General features: G+C 43.4%; 1 protein-coding gene across 2 annotated transcripts; it reads left to right on the top strand.

Annotated features, from left to right (window-relative positions):
• The first annotated feature begins 5,533 nt into the window (after window positions 1-5,533).
• khdrbs1b (KH domain containing, RNA binding, signal transduction associated 1b) lies at window positions 5,534-16,819 on the top strand. Of its 2 annotated transcripts, XR_006955715.1 has the most exons (11): window positions 5,534-5,848; window positions 7,419-7,540; window positions 8,510-8,626; window positions 8,950-9,096; window positions 10,768-10,904; window positions 11,580-11,811; window positions 12,203-12,270; window positions 12,480-12,538; window positions 12,841-13,030; window positions 15,111-15,185; window positions 15,534-16,819. XR_006955715.1 is itself a non-coding variant. In XM_047016240.1 (9 exons), the coding sequence occupies exons 1-9, from the start codon at window positions 5,755-5,757 to the stop codon at window positions 12,942-12,944; spliced, it is 1,080 nt and encodes a 359-aa protein (XP_046872196.1). In that variant the 5' UTR covers window positions 5,534-5,754; the 3' UTR covers window positions 12,945-14,108. The 2 variants fall into 2 exon arrangements, 1 of the variants encoding a protein (XP_046872196.1); XM_047016240.1 differs by lacking the exons at window positions 15,111-15,185; window positions 15,534-16,819 and having other exon boundaries at window positions 12,841-14,108.
• The last annotated feature ends 2,649 nt before the right edge of the window (window positions 16,820-19,468 follow it).

Below are 19,468 nucleotides of genomic sequence, written 5' to 3'. Positions count from 1 at the left end.
ATTCCATTCTATTCCAGGCCAGCTATTTCCCTTTGTCAACCCATAACATTTCCCAGGCATTGTATGAGCCCTGCCCGTATAGGACAGAGTCCCGAATACAGCTGCAGAGATACCAGACATGCTTCTGATAAGTCCCTTCAACTCCCTGTGCAGATTGATAAACATAACACAGACTTTCCAACCTTCTGTGAAGAGGTAGGTTGAGAACTTTCTGTCTGTGTCTGTGTGTCTCTATGTGTGTGTGTGTCTGTGTGTGTGTCTCTGTATGTGTCTCTGTGTGTGTGTCTCTGTATGTGTCTCTGTGTGTGTGTGTGTCTCTGTGTGTGTACGTGTCTGTGTGTGTGTCTCTGTGTGTACGTGTCTGTGTGTGTGTTTTTCCCCCCTCTACTTCAATTCCTCCCTCACAACCTTCCATTCTTACATTGTCTGCCTATGCCCAGCTCCCATGTCCTCCCCACCTCACACACACCCACCTCTGACCTTGTTTTATTGTAATCTCTCTCATTACCGTGCGACTACAGACACTCACAGCCACAGAGGAGGTGAGAGAAGACGCAAGAAGCGACCTTGAAACCCCGGACATAACAATGTCTCACTCAGGAATAAAGAAAGACCGCCCCCATCTCTCCCGTTCCCTCTCTTTCTCTGTCTTGCTCTCTCTTTCTCTGTCTTGCTCTCTCTTTCTCTGTCTTGCTCTCTCTTTCTCTGTCTTGCTCTCTCTTTCTCTGTCTTGCTCTCTCTTTCTCTGTCTTGCTCTCTCTCTGTCTTGCTCTCTCTTTCTCTGTCTTGCTCTCTCTTTCTCTCTATCTCTCTCTCCTCTAAGAGCCACAGTGGGCCTGGTACATAATTAAAACTGATATTAACTCCAGTAGGGCCACGATTAGGACAAACCTACTGCAGGCTACAGTTTCCTAATGAAATACATAACCATATGAATAAGGGTGGGAACTGTGATGAACTCCCAGAATGGATAGACTGGTGTATTAGACATGGTGCCATAATTGCGTGGTGGTTAGAGGGTTTAACAAGTGTGATTTCAGTACTTAGAGTGCTGTGAAGACACACATGACATTGAAACATGGAGTCGCTGCATTTTTTTCAAACTACAATAGTGTCAGTATGAAAAACAGAAAAACAGCTATTCGATAATATGTGAAAAGACAAATGTGCCGTGTGTTCAGTGAGTGATTCTAAAACTCTGCAGATGACACATCAGGCTGAATCACATGTACCTGTCTGAACACAGGTGTTATGTGAGTCATGGTCTTCAGCCCTCAACCTCCATAAAGGCACTCCTGTGTGTGTTTTCTCTAAAGGCCAAACTAGACAAATCTGACAGGACAGTCATGACTGACCTTGTGACCCAAGCGGAGGAGCGGCCAAACCTGACAACCAATCAGGTTGCATAGAAATTATTTAATTTTATTTGACGTTCAGTGTTCTCTATGTTCACCCCGAAGGCGTTGATGGATGTTTTTTTTTTATGTCAACGCAAACATGTAAGACAAACAGGTGTCTTGTGATATGCAGAGATATTTAGTACATTTTCATGCAATTCTTGCTCTGTTGTAAAGACAGTGCATTGTTGTAAATTGTATTCACAAACCTTCTCTTTGGGATTTGCAGTTTATAACCAAATCACTAACCAAAAGTGTACAAAATGATTAGCTAGTATTGAATATTCAGATATTTAAATGTGGAATGCAGAAGCCAAATATCACAAATGTCATGCTTTGGCACTGTGACAGTCTGAGACAACTGAAAGAGAATATTTTTCTAGGGAAGTGAACAGGAAAATGCCATCTCTCCATAATTGTATGCAGAGCAATGAGATGATGAATACATTTTTTGTGAATTTGTCATGAGTTTGAGAAAGAGAAGTTGACAACAGAATGCCTTTCTCTCCTGCATTGGTGTTTAGGATTGCCTGTCATTAGGGAGCCTCAACTATATAAACCAGAAGCAACATTGTTATCTCTCTCTGTGTTTCTATTTCTGTTTGTCTCTCTCTTTATGTCTCTCTCTCCATGTTTCTCTCTCTCTCTCCCCTAAGGTATTCACAATCACCTCCAAGTCATTCGCATCATGGTGTTGAGACCTCAGCTGCACCTGACACATGTAATCCCACACCTCTCCATCAAACAGAACATGTTGTTCTGTACCACACACACAGACACACACACCACAATCAAAAGACAAACCTGAAAAGCATCTCAAACTCTGGAAACCCCCCCCCCCCCTTCTTTCTGTTTCATCTCGGTAAGGAAGTAGCATCTTTGAAGTTGTTTGAGCGAAGTCTATCAGTAGCCTATCATTAAAACAGAAGCTGTGACAAGTTTTAAAAAAAATGTCTTTGAAACATTCCAGGCTTCAGGGAAGGACAAAGTAACAAGTCTGGAGAGAGGTTTGGCAGTCATTAGTGTGCCCTTCCAGGAAAAAGGGTACAGAGAGAGTCCCTGATCTTTGACATTTGCTGACAGGAATGTTGAACTCGCAGAGTAGCTGTAGCTGCTTCTCACAGGTTTCAAGTGTGAGACTTCAGATGCAAATGATGAAGTTGTGTGAAAACTCCATTCAGCACATGAACACAATACAATCAATAACATACACCATTTTAGAGACTAAAATCGTGATAAGTTTAATGTGTGTTACGTGCGCTTTTGAAATGCTCCATTGCGCTGCACAAGTTGTTGAAGCAAGGTCACAACTGGTCTATAAATCATCTTTATTGCATAGTAAATATGGTTGATTATCCTGTAGTAAAACTCATTTGTAATGTATGCATTTAGCATACACTTTTATCCAAAGCAATGAATGGTACTGGGGAGAATATGAACCGAAACACTCAAGTGCTCCAATCAGTTATTATGTCCTCCTCTTTCTGACCTTGTTGTGAACTTTCTGCAATGTTAAAGCTATGCATATGCAATGGTTCAGTGTGCATCAATTACATCAGATTAGGGCAGAAACTGTTTCATGAGAAGGAAGACCCCAAAAAAGTGAAGTGTCTTACAAAGAAATTACATATTATTATTTTACACACACACACCAACAAGATCTCTCATCTAGTTCTCATTTAGTTCCTCCAGCTATCCGGTGTTGCTTGAGAAATAATTGTTATTGACATTCTCTTTCCAAAAAACAACTAATAAATGAGCATGCTTGTAAACACGAACAGTATGTATCACTACTTGGTTGAGATATATTGAACAACTGAACTATTTGCTGACCCATGAGATGTGTGAAGAGAACTTCTATCCTCTTAATTTGGTGTAGAGCCCCTCAGCTCCTGACACACAAACATTCATCAACAAAGATCCGATGATCCAAACCCTGGTTTGGGAAGACTCAAGTCCCAACACCCACAGAATTGTTAGGCACTAACGAGTAAGGGTGTAACAATATATTGTGGAAAAATATATCGCAATACAAATATGTTACAATGTGTATCGTATAGTTAAGGCAATGTTTTTACAATATGACGTCCGTCTGATTCTATTGGTTGAGCTACCAGCACGCAACCTACTCTGCACCTGCGTCATGCATGCATTCATTCCATTCACAGAAATCGCTTGAACTAAGTGAACTTAATTGTATGTACAACAAAAAAAATGATTGCAAATGTTTAATGTTTTGTAAAAAATCTGTTAATTGAATTTGTTTCATAAAGAATGTTGGTCAAAATGTCGTGATACGTATTGTATCATACACCCAGTATTGTGATACGTATCGAATCGTGAGCTGAGTGTATCGTTACACCCCTACTAACAAGCCAAAATGGATGTTGTTTTCTGTTGTTGTTTCCCTCTCCACTGCCTGTCTGACTTGACCACTTAATCGGAACACTTACTTTGCAAGGTCAAGGACGGGAAGAGGAAGGAACGTGAGTGAGGGCTTGCAAGGGGGAGGGGGCGGGAGGACAGGGAGAGAGAGGAAAGGAGGATGGAGAAAGGTGTGTGGTGGGGGAGGAGGGTGGGGGGGAGATGCTAAAGACCTAAGCAGGTGTGACAGCTTCCACAGGACCGAAAGGTTCCTGTAGCCTGGTAGCGCTGCTAAACTGAGCGTGACCCTGCCTCTGAACCCAGGCAGGGCTCTCTTCCGCCAGGGGAGAGGAAAACCGTGTACTGAGGGCAAGGCAACGGATGACACGGAACCCTTTCTGTCTCTCCTTTTCTCTCTGTCTCTTTCTCTCTAGTCTCTCAAAAGCACACACACACACACTCAATACCAAATGCCCGTGTTGACTCCTTTGTAAGATTATTCAGGGATGGTCAGGTCAAAAGAGTATGCATAGAGAAGAGAGAGAGAGAGAGAAAGAGAGAGAGAGCTATCTGATAGGGACCCAACCACCTGCCAAGAAAAGTAATTCCACCTTTTATGAGCCAATTGATATTCAGCTCAGAGGCCATCCATTTTGTCAATGACAAGAGCACTCAGGACAACCTTGCAACCCCCAGCGCTAATAACATTGTAATGGTCTGAGATAGATCAACTTGAGAGCTGATGGCTAAGGAGGATGCGGTCTCCCATAAGCATTTATGGCACACGGAATTTGCCTTCATTTGTTTTGAATAGATTTGCGCTCCGGCACACATCAGGTCGATTGTCATAGTTTCGCTGTGAAAGGTGACAGATAAATTGCTCACAGCCTATTGTTTGTTCAAAAAGCAACGTCACCTATTCAAAACGAAAATAGGATATTAATAATTTTACAGACGGGCACACATCCTCACTTTTCAGACTGTTCACACATTTTAGTCGCCGGGCTCATACCTGAGTCCGTACACTGGTTTACACGAGGTGTTTTTTTCATACCGTACAAATAACAAAGAGATAAAACATAGAAAAAGTAATGTTTTTAATATTACATAGTCAGGTGATAATAAAACACAAAGTTGCTCTACATAACATTATTTTCAGATGACTAATCTGTATAGACACTTTCACTCCTCAAGCGGAAGGGAGTGTAATTAGTGTTTAAACCACCGGGGGGCAGTATAAATCCTGAAATGAACCTCTGAACTACATCTTCTCCCACTGGCCACTGGCCTCAGGGCAGAAGTTGCCGTAGAGGGCACCACGTAACCACATGGTACACGGTCAATCAGCTACTTGATTAAATCCTTAAAACCGGTTAATGTATACCGTTCTCCCAGCTAGCATGATACACTCAATACAATCCATCCACAGTAAATCCATTTTAATTAGGTCAGTTCTTGGAGTTAGTCCTTTCAATAGTGCCGAATCGTGATTTAAAAAATGTCATATATATGTATAAAAGTAACTCCTACAAATGGTTGATATGCCCTTAAAATAATGGACCGCCTGTCTCTTGGCCAACTTTTATGGACTACAAAACGGCCCCACATTCCCCAGATAATCACAGACACAAACAAGAACACGATTTTCATCCCAATCCGTAAAAATCAATGCCGTGGGTGGGTCTAGTAGAAAATATTCTGGTATGTTGGGTCAAAGCAACACAACAGGCAAAAGTGGGCGGCGTCAGTTCAGCTAGCTTTATCCTTCTCTGCTCACTAGAAATTGCGTCTCCATTTTCCGCGAGGCGCGGCGACGGTCGAAGTTGATAACGGAAACGGCAGAAGCTTCAGCAAACGTTTAGCAGCCACATGCAAAGCGAACTCTGCAAAGTGGATACCACCCAGTAGACAAAGACCTGGACTATTTTTACTACAGTTTTTTTTCTATAGCTTTTGCATCGCCCCATCTGCAGAAACTGAATTTAAACACAATATGGAGAACGAAAGCAAGTATCTCCCCGAGCTCCTCGCGGAGAAGGACAGCCTGGACACATCGTTTACGCACGCAATGAAACTTTTATCTGCAGGTAAAATGTCTGTTTGGACTTCTTCGACGAGGGGATTTGCCTTTGGTGGATAGTGTTTCTTTGTCGGTCGTGTGAACAAGGCACGCCATGGTTGGATTGTGTGCGCTTGGATTGGACCTGGCGTGCACACACTGGCCCGCTAACCGCAAACAATAAACGCTTTCATAAGCGCTAACCGCAGTTGTACAGGGTGTTTACACGTGGTGGGCAAGGCTACAGTTGATTAAAACTTCCCAGGATAACTATTTTAAAGGATATTTGTGGATGTATCGTTTGAATGGGAAAGTACTACAGTCTCTTTAGTCTGTAGCCAAGTTATTTTCTAGGAGGTGCGTAGCCTAGCAAGCGACTGCGACTAGCTCACGGGCTGCAGACGCTACTCCCTGACCAAAGTCCCATTACCGTTAGAAAACGACTTATTTTCTCCGTTCTGACCAACAGTAACCAATGTTGTCCATACGAAGAACACGTATATACCACATAAACACACAAGTTAGCTTACCACGTAATTCAATTTATACAGCTCATAATACTTTTAATCGGCGATGTCGATTTACTTGTCTTTGTTTAGACATGGCGGGTAGAAGGTTGTAAGAAGGATGTCGGTCATTGACATTGTGTGATTGTCATTGACGTTCTGTGCAAGAACTACAGCTAGCTCTAACGTTACAACGTAGCACTTTAGGTCAACTCTACACGACAGTGTAGGTGCCTGACCAGCATTGTGTGTTTTAATCAATTGTGGGCAGGTCACTTCGTTCACGTCAGTAAACACCGCAACAGTGGTTTGCCTTGGAGCCATACAGCTGCCGTTGCTTTCCAGACAGACAGATGTTCCACCTAGGTTTGCCGTACAGACAACTCCAGATGTATACTCCATTCATATGAATGTTGCACGACTTTCAGATGCATTGTGACACATTATTTGAGCAGGGAATTGGTTTTGGCAGACGTTTTTAGTCGTCACACTAATTGTATGGCTTCAGCCCTATAAAAAAGTAGCCTATCCTTTGGATGGAAAGTCAGCACTTCAATCTCAAGCTCTAGACGGATGGAAAAGTACACTGGGTACTTACAACCAGCTACAATGTGCAAATTAGTTTCCCAAATGTGATTTTTTTTTCCCATGCTAAAGGGGGTTCGCCGCTAGATTTTGATTATAGGTACCTGGTTCACGGAAACAAATGACCATTATTTGCATGCAGGCAAAGCTGATGGGACAGTAGCCTACCTGTGATGGAGTGTGTGTCATGTGTTCATACAGGACTAGAGTTCTGGCAGCCTGCTAACCTTGGCTCCCAGCAGATGCCCTGCGCTCTGGTTGACCGGTTTGCACATTGCAGCCTCAGAAGTTGTCAAGGCAGGCACTGTAGAGGATTACGATGTGGGGGAGAGTGAACTGGTTTGATATGATGAGATCTCTCTCGCCATGGGCTTGTCATGTGTCCCCTTGTATCCCTCTGTGGTAAAATACCGTAGTTGTTCACAAGACGAGTTGAAAAGGGTTACTTAAGACCAGAGCTTGAAACGTGTGGCTGAAAACGACAAGACCTGTTCTTCCTTTTCCTAGAAATCGAGAGAATCCAGAAAGGAGAGACCAAGAAGGAGGGGGAAACGTACCTGGACCTTTTCACAGTCAAGAACATCAAGCTGAAAGAGCGAGTGCTGATCCCAGTCAAACAGTACCCAAAGGTGAGTCCTCTCCCTGAAACCAGTCCCTTCCTCCTCCTCATCCATCCACCTTTCTTCCGTTCCACAGCTTTCATAACAAACTGCACATAGTAGGCGGGCTAGTTTGCGGTTTATTATCGGTACAGTAAATGGGAGGAATATATAAAGACCTCATGTTGAGGATTCAACAATATTCTGTAATAATATTCTACTATATATACATTGATGGGGCCTACGACTCTATATTTGAGGTGTGTGTGTGCGCGCAGTGTGTGTGTGTGTGTGTGTGTGTGTGTGGTCCCTCCGAGGAACACAGAAGGGTTTGTTCCTGTGTTATGACGACCGGTGATCGTATCTCTCTCTGCTCATTTAAACCCGTGGGAATCCATCCTGAATGTAAAATCAATATTATAAAAGTAGATCATCATCCACACTCCTTCACATAGCACAGACATGGAGGATTGTGTTGTCTTCTACCAGGGCTTTGGGTTTTGTGGGATTAAGCCGTGTCCTCTTGACCAGATTACATGTGTTAAGAGGTTCAGGAAATGCAGCCCGTAACTTGAGCAGGATATCATGTTGCAGAATATGGGCTTCTTATTTGGGATGATGAAACCGGGTTACTTGATGTCGTCTAAACATAACAGGATGATGTTTAAGTCAGAAGCATACAAATGTGTTGAAGTGTAGGCCTAATTCAGGACACACTGGAATTTGATCATTTATTGTGTACATTTTTAAGTAGGGTTTGCCTCCCAAAATCTATTGAACCGTGGAAAGTAGCGATATGCACCGTTTTGTCTCAAAAATAATAATAACAATAATTAAAAAATGAAAAATATAAATCAAGTGTTGCTCTGTGAAATGCCTCCTGTACAACATTTCTCCAGAACCCTAGACACGGTCTTGTTGTGTTGGACGAGGGGAAGGCGAGGCGTTCTCATGGTAACTGCCAGTCTGACGTCGCTGCATGTTGACCTGTTTTTCCAGTTCAACTTCGTGGGGAAGATCCTGGGACCACAGGGCAACACCATCAAGCGTCTGCAGGAGGAGACGGGGGCCAAGATCTCTGTTCTGGGAAAGGGCTCCATGAGGGACAAGGCCAAGGTGAGACACCGTGCCTCCTGTGTGAAGGGCATGTTGAGAGGTGCCAGTTTATACCTCATGGTGCCAGGCAAGTCAGTCACATCCAAAACAGCTGTGTGTCTCTGTGTGTGTGTGTGTCTCTGTGCGTGTCTCTGTGCGTGTCTCTGTGCGTGTCTCTCTCTGTGTGTGTCTCTCTGTGTGTGTGTGTGTGTGTGTGTGTGTGTGTGTCTCTGTGTGTGTGTGTGTGTGTGTGTGTGTGTGTATGTGTGTGTGTGTCTCTGTGCGTGTCTGTGTGTGTGTCTCTCTCTGTGTGTGTGACTCTTGTGCTTCTGTCTCTGCTTCAGGAGGAAGGTCTGAGGAAAGGAGGAGAGCCCAAGTACGCCCACCTGTCCATGGACCTGCACGTGTTCATCGAGGTGTTCGCTCCTGTGCCCGAGGCCTATGTCCGCATGGCCCACGCCATGGAGGAAGTCAAGAAGTTCCTGTTTCCTGTGAGTACAGCCATCGAGAGGAAAGGCCAGGCCAAACTAGAGCCAGGAGCAAGATGAGGTGACTGTGGGTCTTCCGGATCGGATGTCTTCAACCTGTTTGCATATTCATGCAAATTAATAACTAGGCACTGTCTTTTGAAAACGGTTTCAAATAGCACGCGGCACGGTCATGTGAAACTAACTTAAATAGTTTGTCAGACGTGTAAAACCCTGCTTGTAGAACAGGGTGGGTGTTTCTAACCCTAACCTGGGGCCGCTCCTGTAAAGGGACAGTCATGGTGATTAGGTTTCAGCAGCTTAGCAGGAGGAAGTGGGTCACTTTCACAGTGTCAGCAGGGTATCTCTGTCTGTCTGCCCGTCACTAAGCCCCTCTGGTGTTAGAGGGACCATCCTTCCGGTCGTCACTTGTCCACGGCCGATTTCACCCCCCTCTCCTCCTCCTACCGTAATCTCCTAATTGGAATTTACGATCTTATCTATCTGACGAAAGTTAATATGTAGTTCATCCAGGGGCTTTGTAAGAATGCCTCAGATCTAGTGTGGTGATGGCTAGTTCAATATCATTGTTGGGGTCATTCGATGTAACGACTGGTAGTTAACCCTTTTGGTTATGCAATGTTGTCTCCTGTCACTGTAGTGTACTTTGCAAAGATCAGACCAGTGCCGTTTGCAATGGTGGATGGATTATTTTTCTGTTCCCCTGGTAACCTTTCTGTTCAGTCGATGCACCTGCTGTGTTACTGGCCAGGTTAAAGTTTGCAATAGCCTCTTTACTATTGTCCCTGTAGTATAACATTGAAATGTTCGGTACGGCGTTTCCTCATTGATTTCAGAGACTGCTGAATAAATCAAGCTGTCGATATAAAACAATCTGTAGAAATGGCCCAGGTTGGTTTGCATTATTCCTCAGACTGAAAACGCTCAATGTGCAACCAGTGCATAAACTGCCCGGCTGGTTAGACAGTGTCAAAGCCCCCAGAGCTTGTGGCCATAGATTAATTCCTAATCAGACAAATGCCTAGCCCCCCCACCCCCTCCCCTCGTGTCTTGCCTTCTGACAAATTGCAAAAGGACCCACGCGCATGTGGATCTGGAATAGGGTTTTTTCTTTTGTCTCTCTCTTTTTTTCTACTCGTAATCATTACAGCAGTCCAAAGCCCTTCTCCCAGAGAGATTTATGAAAAGAATTGATTGGGTCACAGTGCCTCACTAAAATGCTTCCCCTGAGAAGCTGGTGTTAGTGAGCCAGGAGAATGCTGTCCTGTGTATCTTTTTCCTTTTGTAGTTCCTCTTCCCTCGCTGTAATAAGGAGGAAGGTTACAATGGACAATTAAGTCGGCTACTGAATGTGCAGGTTTGAGCCAGCATTCAAACAGCATCTATGTGTGTGACGTGGGCACACTACTGGCAGGGCCGGCTAGACATTTGGAGGAATGTGGTTTATTGACCTGCTCTGTAATTGCTTCTCTTTTTCTCTTGTTACTTTCCCTTCTTGCCTCTCACTCTTTCTCCCCTCCCCTCCTGTCTCTCCTCCTATTTTCTCCCTTCCTTCCTCTTCTCTTCCTCATGCCATTTGTGTGTGTCTGTGTCTCTGTGTGATGTGTGTCTCACTGTGTGTGTGTGTCTCTGTGTGATGTGTGTGTGTGTGTGTGTGTGTGTGTGTGTGTGCAGGACATGATGGATGATATCTGTCAGGAGCAGTTCATGGAGATGGGGTACCTGAACGGGGGCCAGGAGCACGTGGGCCGGGGCCGCGGGGGGCCACCGACCAGGGCCCGCGGAGGACACCCACCCACAGGAGCGCCCAGGTAAACACACACCTTCACAGTCATATACACACACACGCACCCAGGTAAACACACACCTTCACAGTCATACACACACACACACACACCCAGGTAAACACACACCTTCACAGTCATATACATACACACACACACACCCAGGTAAACACACACCTTCACAGTCATATACACACACACACACCCAGGTAAACACACACCTTCAGTTATATACATACACACACACACACACACTTATTCAAGTATATTTAGTGAACGCTCTTATCCAGAGCGACTTAAAGTACACTTACTCACAAACACAGACACACGTACTGACCTACACAGTCGGCATACAAGTATGTCATACAGACATCTTCCCATTAGTTCAAATTTCAGGTTTGTTTGCCACATGTAACAAGTAACTGGTACATTAGAATTATTTGTCCCTGCTCCTCTTAACTATCCCTATCGGTCTGTACGAACCAATAATGGATCATTTATATTTTTGATGATAAATACTGTTAGTTGTTTGTAGAGAGCTACTACACTTATCGAATACCCACATAATGAAGTCAGAATTTGAAAAATTCTAACACTCCTGACCTACTTCCCCTGACAACTGAGAACAGCCCTCAGGTAAGAATGACAGCTCGGTGGTGAGAATGCTAACATCCTGTGTTCCGCTCTGTTCCGCTCCTCCAGGGGAAGGGGGATGCCCCCTCGCGGAGGCGTGGCTCGCGGTGGCCCCACCAGGGGGGGACAGGCCCGGGGTGCCCCGGCCGGCCGAGGAGGACCTCCAGCAGCCCCCGCCAGAGGGGCAGCCACCCCCCGAGCCAGGCCCCCTGCGGCCGGACCCCCTCAGAGAATGCCCCCTCCTCCCCCCCATCAGCATCAACACCAGCACCCCCCGGCCGCGGACACCTACGAGGACTACGTAAGTATGGAAGTCAGATGGCTGAGCGGTTAGGGAACGTGCAAAATTACGCTGTGTCCTTGGGCAAGGCACTTCACCCTAATTGCCTCGGGGGAATGTCCCTGTACTTACTGTTAGTTGCTCTGGATAAGAGCGTCTGCTAAATGACTAAATGTAATTCATCCTGGCCTCGAGGCTCTTAGACGACACTAACACGACGACACCGCGGTAGCTTTGATTATCTCGTTTATTCACAAACACAAACCGGGCTTTCGTTTCCGTCTCAAAGCTATTTGCGATTTGATCCTTCCGAGGATCATGATCCGATGTAGAAATGTTGAACGGGATGAATGCCTCACTGGTTTACCGTCATCTCTCTCTCTGTGCCCTTTCCCGTTCTCTTTCTCTCCAGTCCTATGATGAAACCTACACAGAACCAGAGTATGAATCCTACGACAGCTACTACAGCCAGCCACAGGCGTGAGTGATGCCAACTGACAGCCCTACTTATCCGGGGTTCACCAGTTCCTCAGCCGTAATGACTTGTCGGGATTTTCCCACCCCTTGAACTTTTACGTTCTTGGTTTGGTATTTGAAGACACATACTTTTTCCTCTGTTTTGCTTTGACATGAATGAACCCATGAACATCCATCCATTGATGTACTTCTCCTCATGTTTCCTCCCCCAGAGAGCCAGAATACTATGACTATGGACACGGGGAATCACAGGAGACCTATGATTCCTACGGTAAGAGACCGGCCTCTTGTAAATTCGTTTTTTTTTTAAAGGGAGTCAGGTGGCTGAGCGGTTAGGGAATCTTGCTAGTAATCTGAAGGTTGCCAGTTCGATTCCCGAGCAAAAATGACGTTGTGTCCTTGGGCATGGCACTTCACCCTACTTGCCTCGGGGGAATGTCCCTGTACTTACTGTAAGTCGTTCTGGATAAGAGCGTCTGCTAAATGTAAACTCCATCAGATCACGTAAATGGACCATGTATGAGTTGCTTTTATAAACAACTCTTGACCTTTTTTTCCTATTTTCGTTTGTAGCTCAAGATGACTGGAACGGGACTGCCAGACCAGCAGGAGGGAAGGTGCCCCCAGCCAGACCAGTGAAGACCACGTATCGGGAACACCCTTATAGACAATACTGAACTGACTGCACCTAGCGGTTAACGCGTCGCCCTGACAACAGCCTGTCTACCACGGCAGATCTCGCTTTAAAGCAACCCGACAAAAAGTAATTGTTAGTTTTTGTTTTTTGTTTTTGCTATTTTCTACGCTGGACTATTCCGTGAGGAGAGGAAAAAAAAAAAAACAAGTACAATAGCTTCAAGAACTGACCGGAGCATGTTTGAGAAGTGACGTCAAATCCTAAAATGATTATTAGATGGTGTAGAGAAGAGAACATCTCTCTCCTTTCTTCCTTTTCCTCTTTTTCTTTTCTTATTTCCGTTTTGGTTTATTTCGCTTTTTATTCTTTCTGCCCCCATCTCTTCCTTAAGCTTTTTTGCATTGTTGAACGCAAACCTTTTTTAATGTTTGAAACAAGTCATTTCTAGTGAAGTTGGCGGCTCCTTGTTCACTTTTTAGTGTCTTAAGTAAAACATTTAATTGTTTTTTTTAAAAGTCTGTTGAGGGACAGTTGCAGATTCCCATTTAGGCTACATTTCAAAATTCTGCTTAATATAGCGTAATAAAAGAACCATAAAAGTGATGTAATATAGACTCCAAAAATATTAAATTAAATGAAGGAAAAAAATGTTAATGGGATTCATGACAATATATTCTTGATTTAAATTCCCATTTGTTTTAAATAGTCTTAAAAGTTGGTCAATGTAGATTTAGGCAACAATATTTGTCATTTGTACTTTTAGAGTTTTGAAATATAGCCCTAATAGACACTGTTGAGATGGACTGTCCTCATATCCTAAATTTGTGTTAAAAATAACTTTTAAGACTGGAGTCAAACTGTCGTTTCAAGTTGTCATGCTAAAACAGTCAGTTCAGCACTTTACAATGGATGATCTGATTCTCTTTAACCTGCATGCACAAAGTACGCAATGAAGGATTGGGACAAAAATCTCCACATGAGTCTTTCACAATGGAGAAGGGACCCTGCAGCTTAATCCAACTTCCTGTACATATTTTCAAAAACGTCAAAATTGTACTTACTCTGCCAGTAGTATCTGTACCCTCTCCATAAAATGCATTATGCTACATGTGTAAGCTTGCCTAAATAGGTAACTAAATCTGTCCAAAAGATGTTTTGCAGCAGTTTGTCAATAAAGCCTAGTTTGTTTTTTTATGAAACATAACTTTGTTTATTTTCTTTTTCTGTCATAGTAAAATTTGAAATGCCCTTTTTTAAACAAGCTTTCAGTTAGTCATAGGTGTTTTGATTTGTTTCTCCTTCCAAAAAAAACTCCCACATTTTAAATCTAAATGAATGCATTACAGCCTGAGTACGTTAACCCTTACTAAATGATGTTTGATGGATTTTTTTTAAAAGAGCACAACTTATTCTTTCTCTCTCTTTCTATACTTTTTAAAAAAGGACCCAGAGGTAAGACCTCTAAAATAACCTGGATAGCTTCCTAATGTGTATAGAGTTCTAAAGCATTGAGTGCCTGGGTATGTATAATACTTTTTCAATCCTCTTACCTGTGGTCATAATTAATGAGAAATGTTATTGTTAGTCTGGAAAATTAACTGAATTCAAACCACTATTCTAGCGCAGGTTTCACAGTACGATGTTTTCGTGTCGCGGTTGCCGTGGCGCGACGGTGTCCTTTAGTAGTGACAGAGTAATGCAGTGCAGTGGAGAGGATGGGTATAACCTAGAGCACTCCCGTGTAAAGGTAACCCTAACCCTAAATGTGTTAATTTGGCAGTGTGTTTATCCATTTGACATAAACTTGATGGTAAATGCGTGCAATTCAGTCAAAAGTTTTAATAAAAGACGACTCGACCGAGAAGAAAAACGTAACTTCCAATACCTATGCAGTAGTGGATTTTATTTAATAAAAATAACTTTTTTTCTGTGTACTAACAAAATATATAAGAACAGTGTTAATGCAGCTAAAAATGAGCAAAGCCAAATCTATTTCAATATCTTAAGAACAGTCGAGCTGCTGTTACCTTTCCTTTGCAATATTTGTGTAAATGTTTCAGTCTGTAATATTGGACGTTTCGATTCCCTATGAAGTTACCCTCAAGAGAACTCGCATGACTGCTTTTGTAGAATTTGCATGTTTGTGACCTCACTAAACCGTTGTGGACTCTCAGAGGACTGACTGTGTGCATTCTCTTACCTCTAGGCAGAGCTAGCGCTCCCCAGATTGACTGGACATGAAAAGACCAGTCATGAGGACACGCCCAAGATGGAGCCTCAGGTACGAGTTGCTTGTTCACGCTCTCAGAATCAGACTTTGTTTTATTCGCCATGTAAGTTCACACAAACAAGGAATTTACTGTGGCAGGAAGGTGAATAGCTGTTTCCTTAGAGTTGAGGAGTTTGTCTCTGGTCAGAGAACTCGGGGAATCTTGGCAGAACACTTGAGTTACTAGACAAAACAGAGTGCACTGACCAACCGAGGCTGCCACTCGCAGCGCCATCTTGGATGTAGGCAGCTAAAGCCCATTTTTGGGGCTTTCTCGTAACACAGGTTTATGCTCCCGCTTGTGTGACGGTGTGAATGAACCGTTATTGCGATGTTTCGCTTGTTCCCTCCACCCTGCAGTGACACCCCCGCACCCTGGGACTGGACAGGAAGCTGTCAGCCCTCCTCAGTGAGGAACCGTCCCAGAAAGGAGCACCGTTCGTTGGGGAGGGAAGGGTATGGATAGAGGGCGTACTGCCAGGAGAACAAGTGAGGCCTGGAAGCGTAGGACCCCACTGTAGAAGAGATGTGGATGGAAATAGAAAGTCTGGAATGTTCCAGATTGATCACCCATGAACCTTTCACACAGTGAATACCTGTGTTTGATTTATTTTGAATGTACAAGTTTTACTTTAGTGTACCCATCCTTAGTGGATTCGTTCAAGAAAGGTCAATACTACCCTGAAACAGCCAATTTTATATTTAGCAAAACACATGTTCTGATGAATTGTAGCTTTTTTCTCTCTCTTTAGCTACCTACTTGAATGTGTACTCGTCCTTGTGTACTGGTAGATGAAATGTTTTCATGGTTTCTGCAAGCTAAGCTGTATCTTCCACGCATGACTCATGCATAAAATGTTCTTTGTATTACGTTCTTAAGTACCCAGTTTTGTTTTGGTGGCGGCTCGTTTGTCTCCATGCATAATTGCCATGCTGCATTACATGCTTTGCATGTGAACAAAATATGCCCTAGAAGAGAATCTGTTATGCTTAAATTCACTGCTGCTTTGGCACGTTGAAAATCACCCCGGCTCACAAGTGTGCTTGCTCACACACATACACACACACACAAACCTTGGCACAACACAGACGATGCAGCCCTGTGGATATCAAATGCTAATGTGAAACTCATTTGCATGTCTCTTCCCCCCCCCCAAAAAAAAATAATAATCAAATGTTGGCTTTCTCCTGCAAGCCTGACCGCCAAATCTGAGAATCTGGCTATAAGGAACAGGAATGTTTGCACCTTTTGACATTTTGACAGAGAGAGGCTGAGCGATATCCACAGCACATTCCTCTATAAACCATATCTAAACCTTTCCAACCAATGGCATCCCCACCATAGTTGAACTGGTATTACCGTGCAGCTCACACACCACTAATCACTCAGACCTTTCATGCAGAGTTTAATCAGCATTAGCCAATACTTGAGCCTCTATTTACTAGCGGGATAAGAATGGAGGGAGCTTAGTCCCTCACAGGGTTGCATGCAAATGTGATGACGGCATCATGTCAGCTGAACAATGTGAAATGTATTTGTTATTCTGAGTCTGAACACAAGTGTTTAGTTCAATCATTTTGTTTCATATCACCTCTCTTTATTGAATACAATGTATACAAGCCGAATGGATTAAATAAATGAATCATGGAGGCAACATCCATAGCCTGTGTGTTACGTTTCTCCGGTGGGATGATTCTGGGTCGGCACCATATCCAGCTGGAGTTGCTTAAAGCCGTCAGCCCATGCCCACTCCCTGTGTAGCGAAGCTGTCTGGTAGGGTTTCACACTGGTTCTGGAGGTCTCGAAGACAGAGGGGACGTGGGTGGAGGGGTGAGCCGTGGGAAGGTGGGAATGGATGAGAGACAGAAAATCAAGCCCACCAGCGAGTGGGCCATGAGCAGGGGCGGATGTGTGAACATGCTGAGAGGTGTCTGAGAAAGAGACGCCAGTGTCGGATGTGTCAAAAAAGAATAGTGTGACAGTTGGCAGCTGGGTTTGTCTTGTTCCTGACAACAATGATGGATGTTGTGAAGGAGGGGAGGGGGGATTGTTTCAGATTTACCACTCAATTTATTGTAGGCCTAATCATTTTACAGAAACGTTGTATGCGGTTTAACAGGTTACATTTAGTAAGGCAGTGAGTCTCGCACATCACTTGAGGGTAAAAAAAACACGATTTCTTCCAAACTGTCAAATCAAAATAAAGATGAGGATAGGCCTATATGGCTAAGTTCACCAATATGCTGTTACTCAGACAGAAGTGGATATAAGTTTAGGAAAAAAAAAAGCTAATCCATTGTTATTTCTTTTGAGTTATTTACAATGGGCTATATATGATCCTATAAGCTACAATCAACAAAGGGAACCTTGTAAAATCGGCCATTACTTCCCCCTGATAGCTTTGTTTGAAACGAAAGAATTCAAAGCGCATATCTTTTTTGTTATACTTTGTATAAGTATTAAGTGTCAAGCTAAATTATTTCCTTTAGAGACCAGATGACAGATGTCTTTTTTCATTAACAATATGTCGCTGCTCTAGGCTACCTTGTATTGGAATCTCAAGCAACAGGTTCTGCCACTTAGTAGAGACAAGCTTTCTAAACACACTTAGCCTTCTAGAAGTCATACAATAGGCACCTGGAATCTGGAAAAGTGAATAATGAAATCGAGTAAACTACGAATGCACCGATCGTTCGACCGAACATTTATAGGCCTATCGGACAATATTTAGCTTATCGACTGCCATCGGCTATCGGCAAATAAGATGGCATTCACCGATGGCAACAGAGACGTGCGCACGTGTGTTTGATAAGGTGACATTTCTGAGACAAAATCCGGCGACATTTTTAGTTCAGACACGTAAACACCTCCAAAACGCAATGTTTTATCTTTGTAAACGAAAAACTGACTGGGCCCTTATTCATAAAGTAGCCTAGTTTATCTTACCCTTGTTCTAGTAAATTGCAAAGGGAGTGTCATACAAATAGTTTTCTACCTGAAACTCGTCAATAACTGGCTGAAATTAAGATTAGTGAAGGTAAAAAACGTCATCCAAATAATAAGAACCAATATCAGTGATAAGAACTTTGTTGATGCACAAGCTTCCTTGCAGCAGGCCTAACCTCTGTGATTGGCTGATAGGTGAATGGGTGACAAGTCAGGTTGGGAGAGTTAGGGTGGACGATAATGGGGCCGCTCACTCTATGCATCAAATTTCAGCGATTCCTGACACCGCGGCGTCGTTGGCCGTGAAACGTTCGGCATTGGGTAAATTAAATATTTTTGTCTGTCGGTTACTGTTTAGGAAAGAGAATATCGTCGAGCATGTTCATGTTTTTTCTGTCGCTGTTATGTGCTAAAGATGCAGACCATTAACAACCATGCGTTTGTGTGCCTTCTTAGCTAAAACAGTTGTTAGTCTCGTTGCTAGCTGCTAGTTAGCAAACTACGTCGTTAGCTAGCTAGCGCAGGGCGTGTCGCCTGAAGGAGCTGAATCTCTGCCCCCTCGAATTTATTGAATTTAGCAACAACAGCAACACTAACTTGCCGATATCAGAATAGACCTACCTGCAGTCTCTGAGTGTTTTATGTATTAATTACTTTGTCTTTGCTTCGTACCACCTGAGTTTTTTTGTTATTTAAAAAAAAAATGTTTTATTTATTTATTAATGCTTAGTGACAATACAGAAATACAAATAGTAGTATATTAAACTATCGTACCAGCTGAGTAACAGAATGCAACCGTCTGTGATCTGACGTAGATCGCTGTCCGTCGCTGTGACTTAGATCGGTCTTGTTTTGGCTCCGCCTATACAAAACCTGAGCTGAAAATGGAAAAGAAACTGTTCAACGGTCTAACGAAGCATGGAATCATGGAATTTGCTTTACAGGATCTTTCAGTATTTGCTTTTGGAGTTCCGAGAAAAGAAGCAGGTCATGTTTTAAAAATTATAAATATTAGTTATTAAACTGTTTATTTAGTCTAATTAAAAGGTTTCACCAGTTATCCAGAACAACTGGAGAAACACATGGAGGCAACTTCTGATACCAATGTAGGCCACCTATAAAAAGTAGAAGAGTGGAAGTTTAGTGCTGAAGCAAAAACTGTGTGTGTTTGTGTGTCTGCAAGTGTGTTACTAATTAAGGAGGGTGTGTGTGTGCGTGCGTGTGTTGAGCATGAGAATGTGTCTGGGTATCTGTGTAGGAGGATTACTGGGAAATGTCATACCTGTCTTGTTTCCCAAAGAACATTTATACAATCTCTGGATCACATTTAAAGAGCAGCACAGCCATC

This window comes from Hypomesus transpacificus, unplaced genomic scaffold, assembly GCF_021917145.1.
Source record: "Hypomesus transpacificus isolate Combined female unplaced genomic scaffold, fHypTra1 scaffold_331, whole genome shotgun sequence".
NCBI classification, from domain to species: domain Eukaryota; kingdom Metazoa; phylum Chordata; class Actinopteri; order Osmeriformes; family Osmeridae; genus Hypomesus; species Hypomesus transpacificus.
Note: the sequence above shows the minus strand (reverse complement) of the source record. Positions and strands in the feature narration are given on the sequence as shown.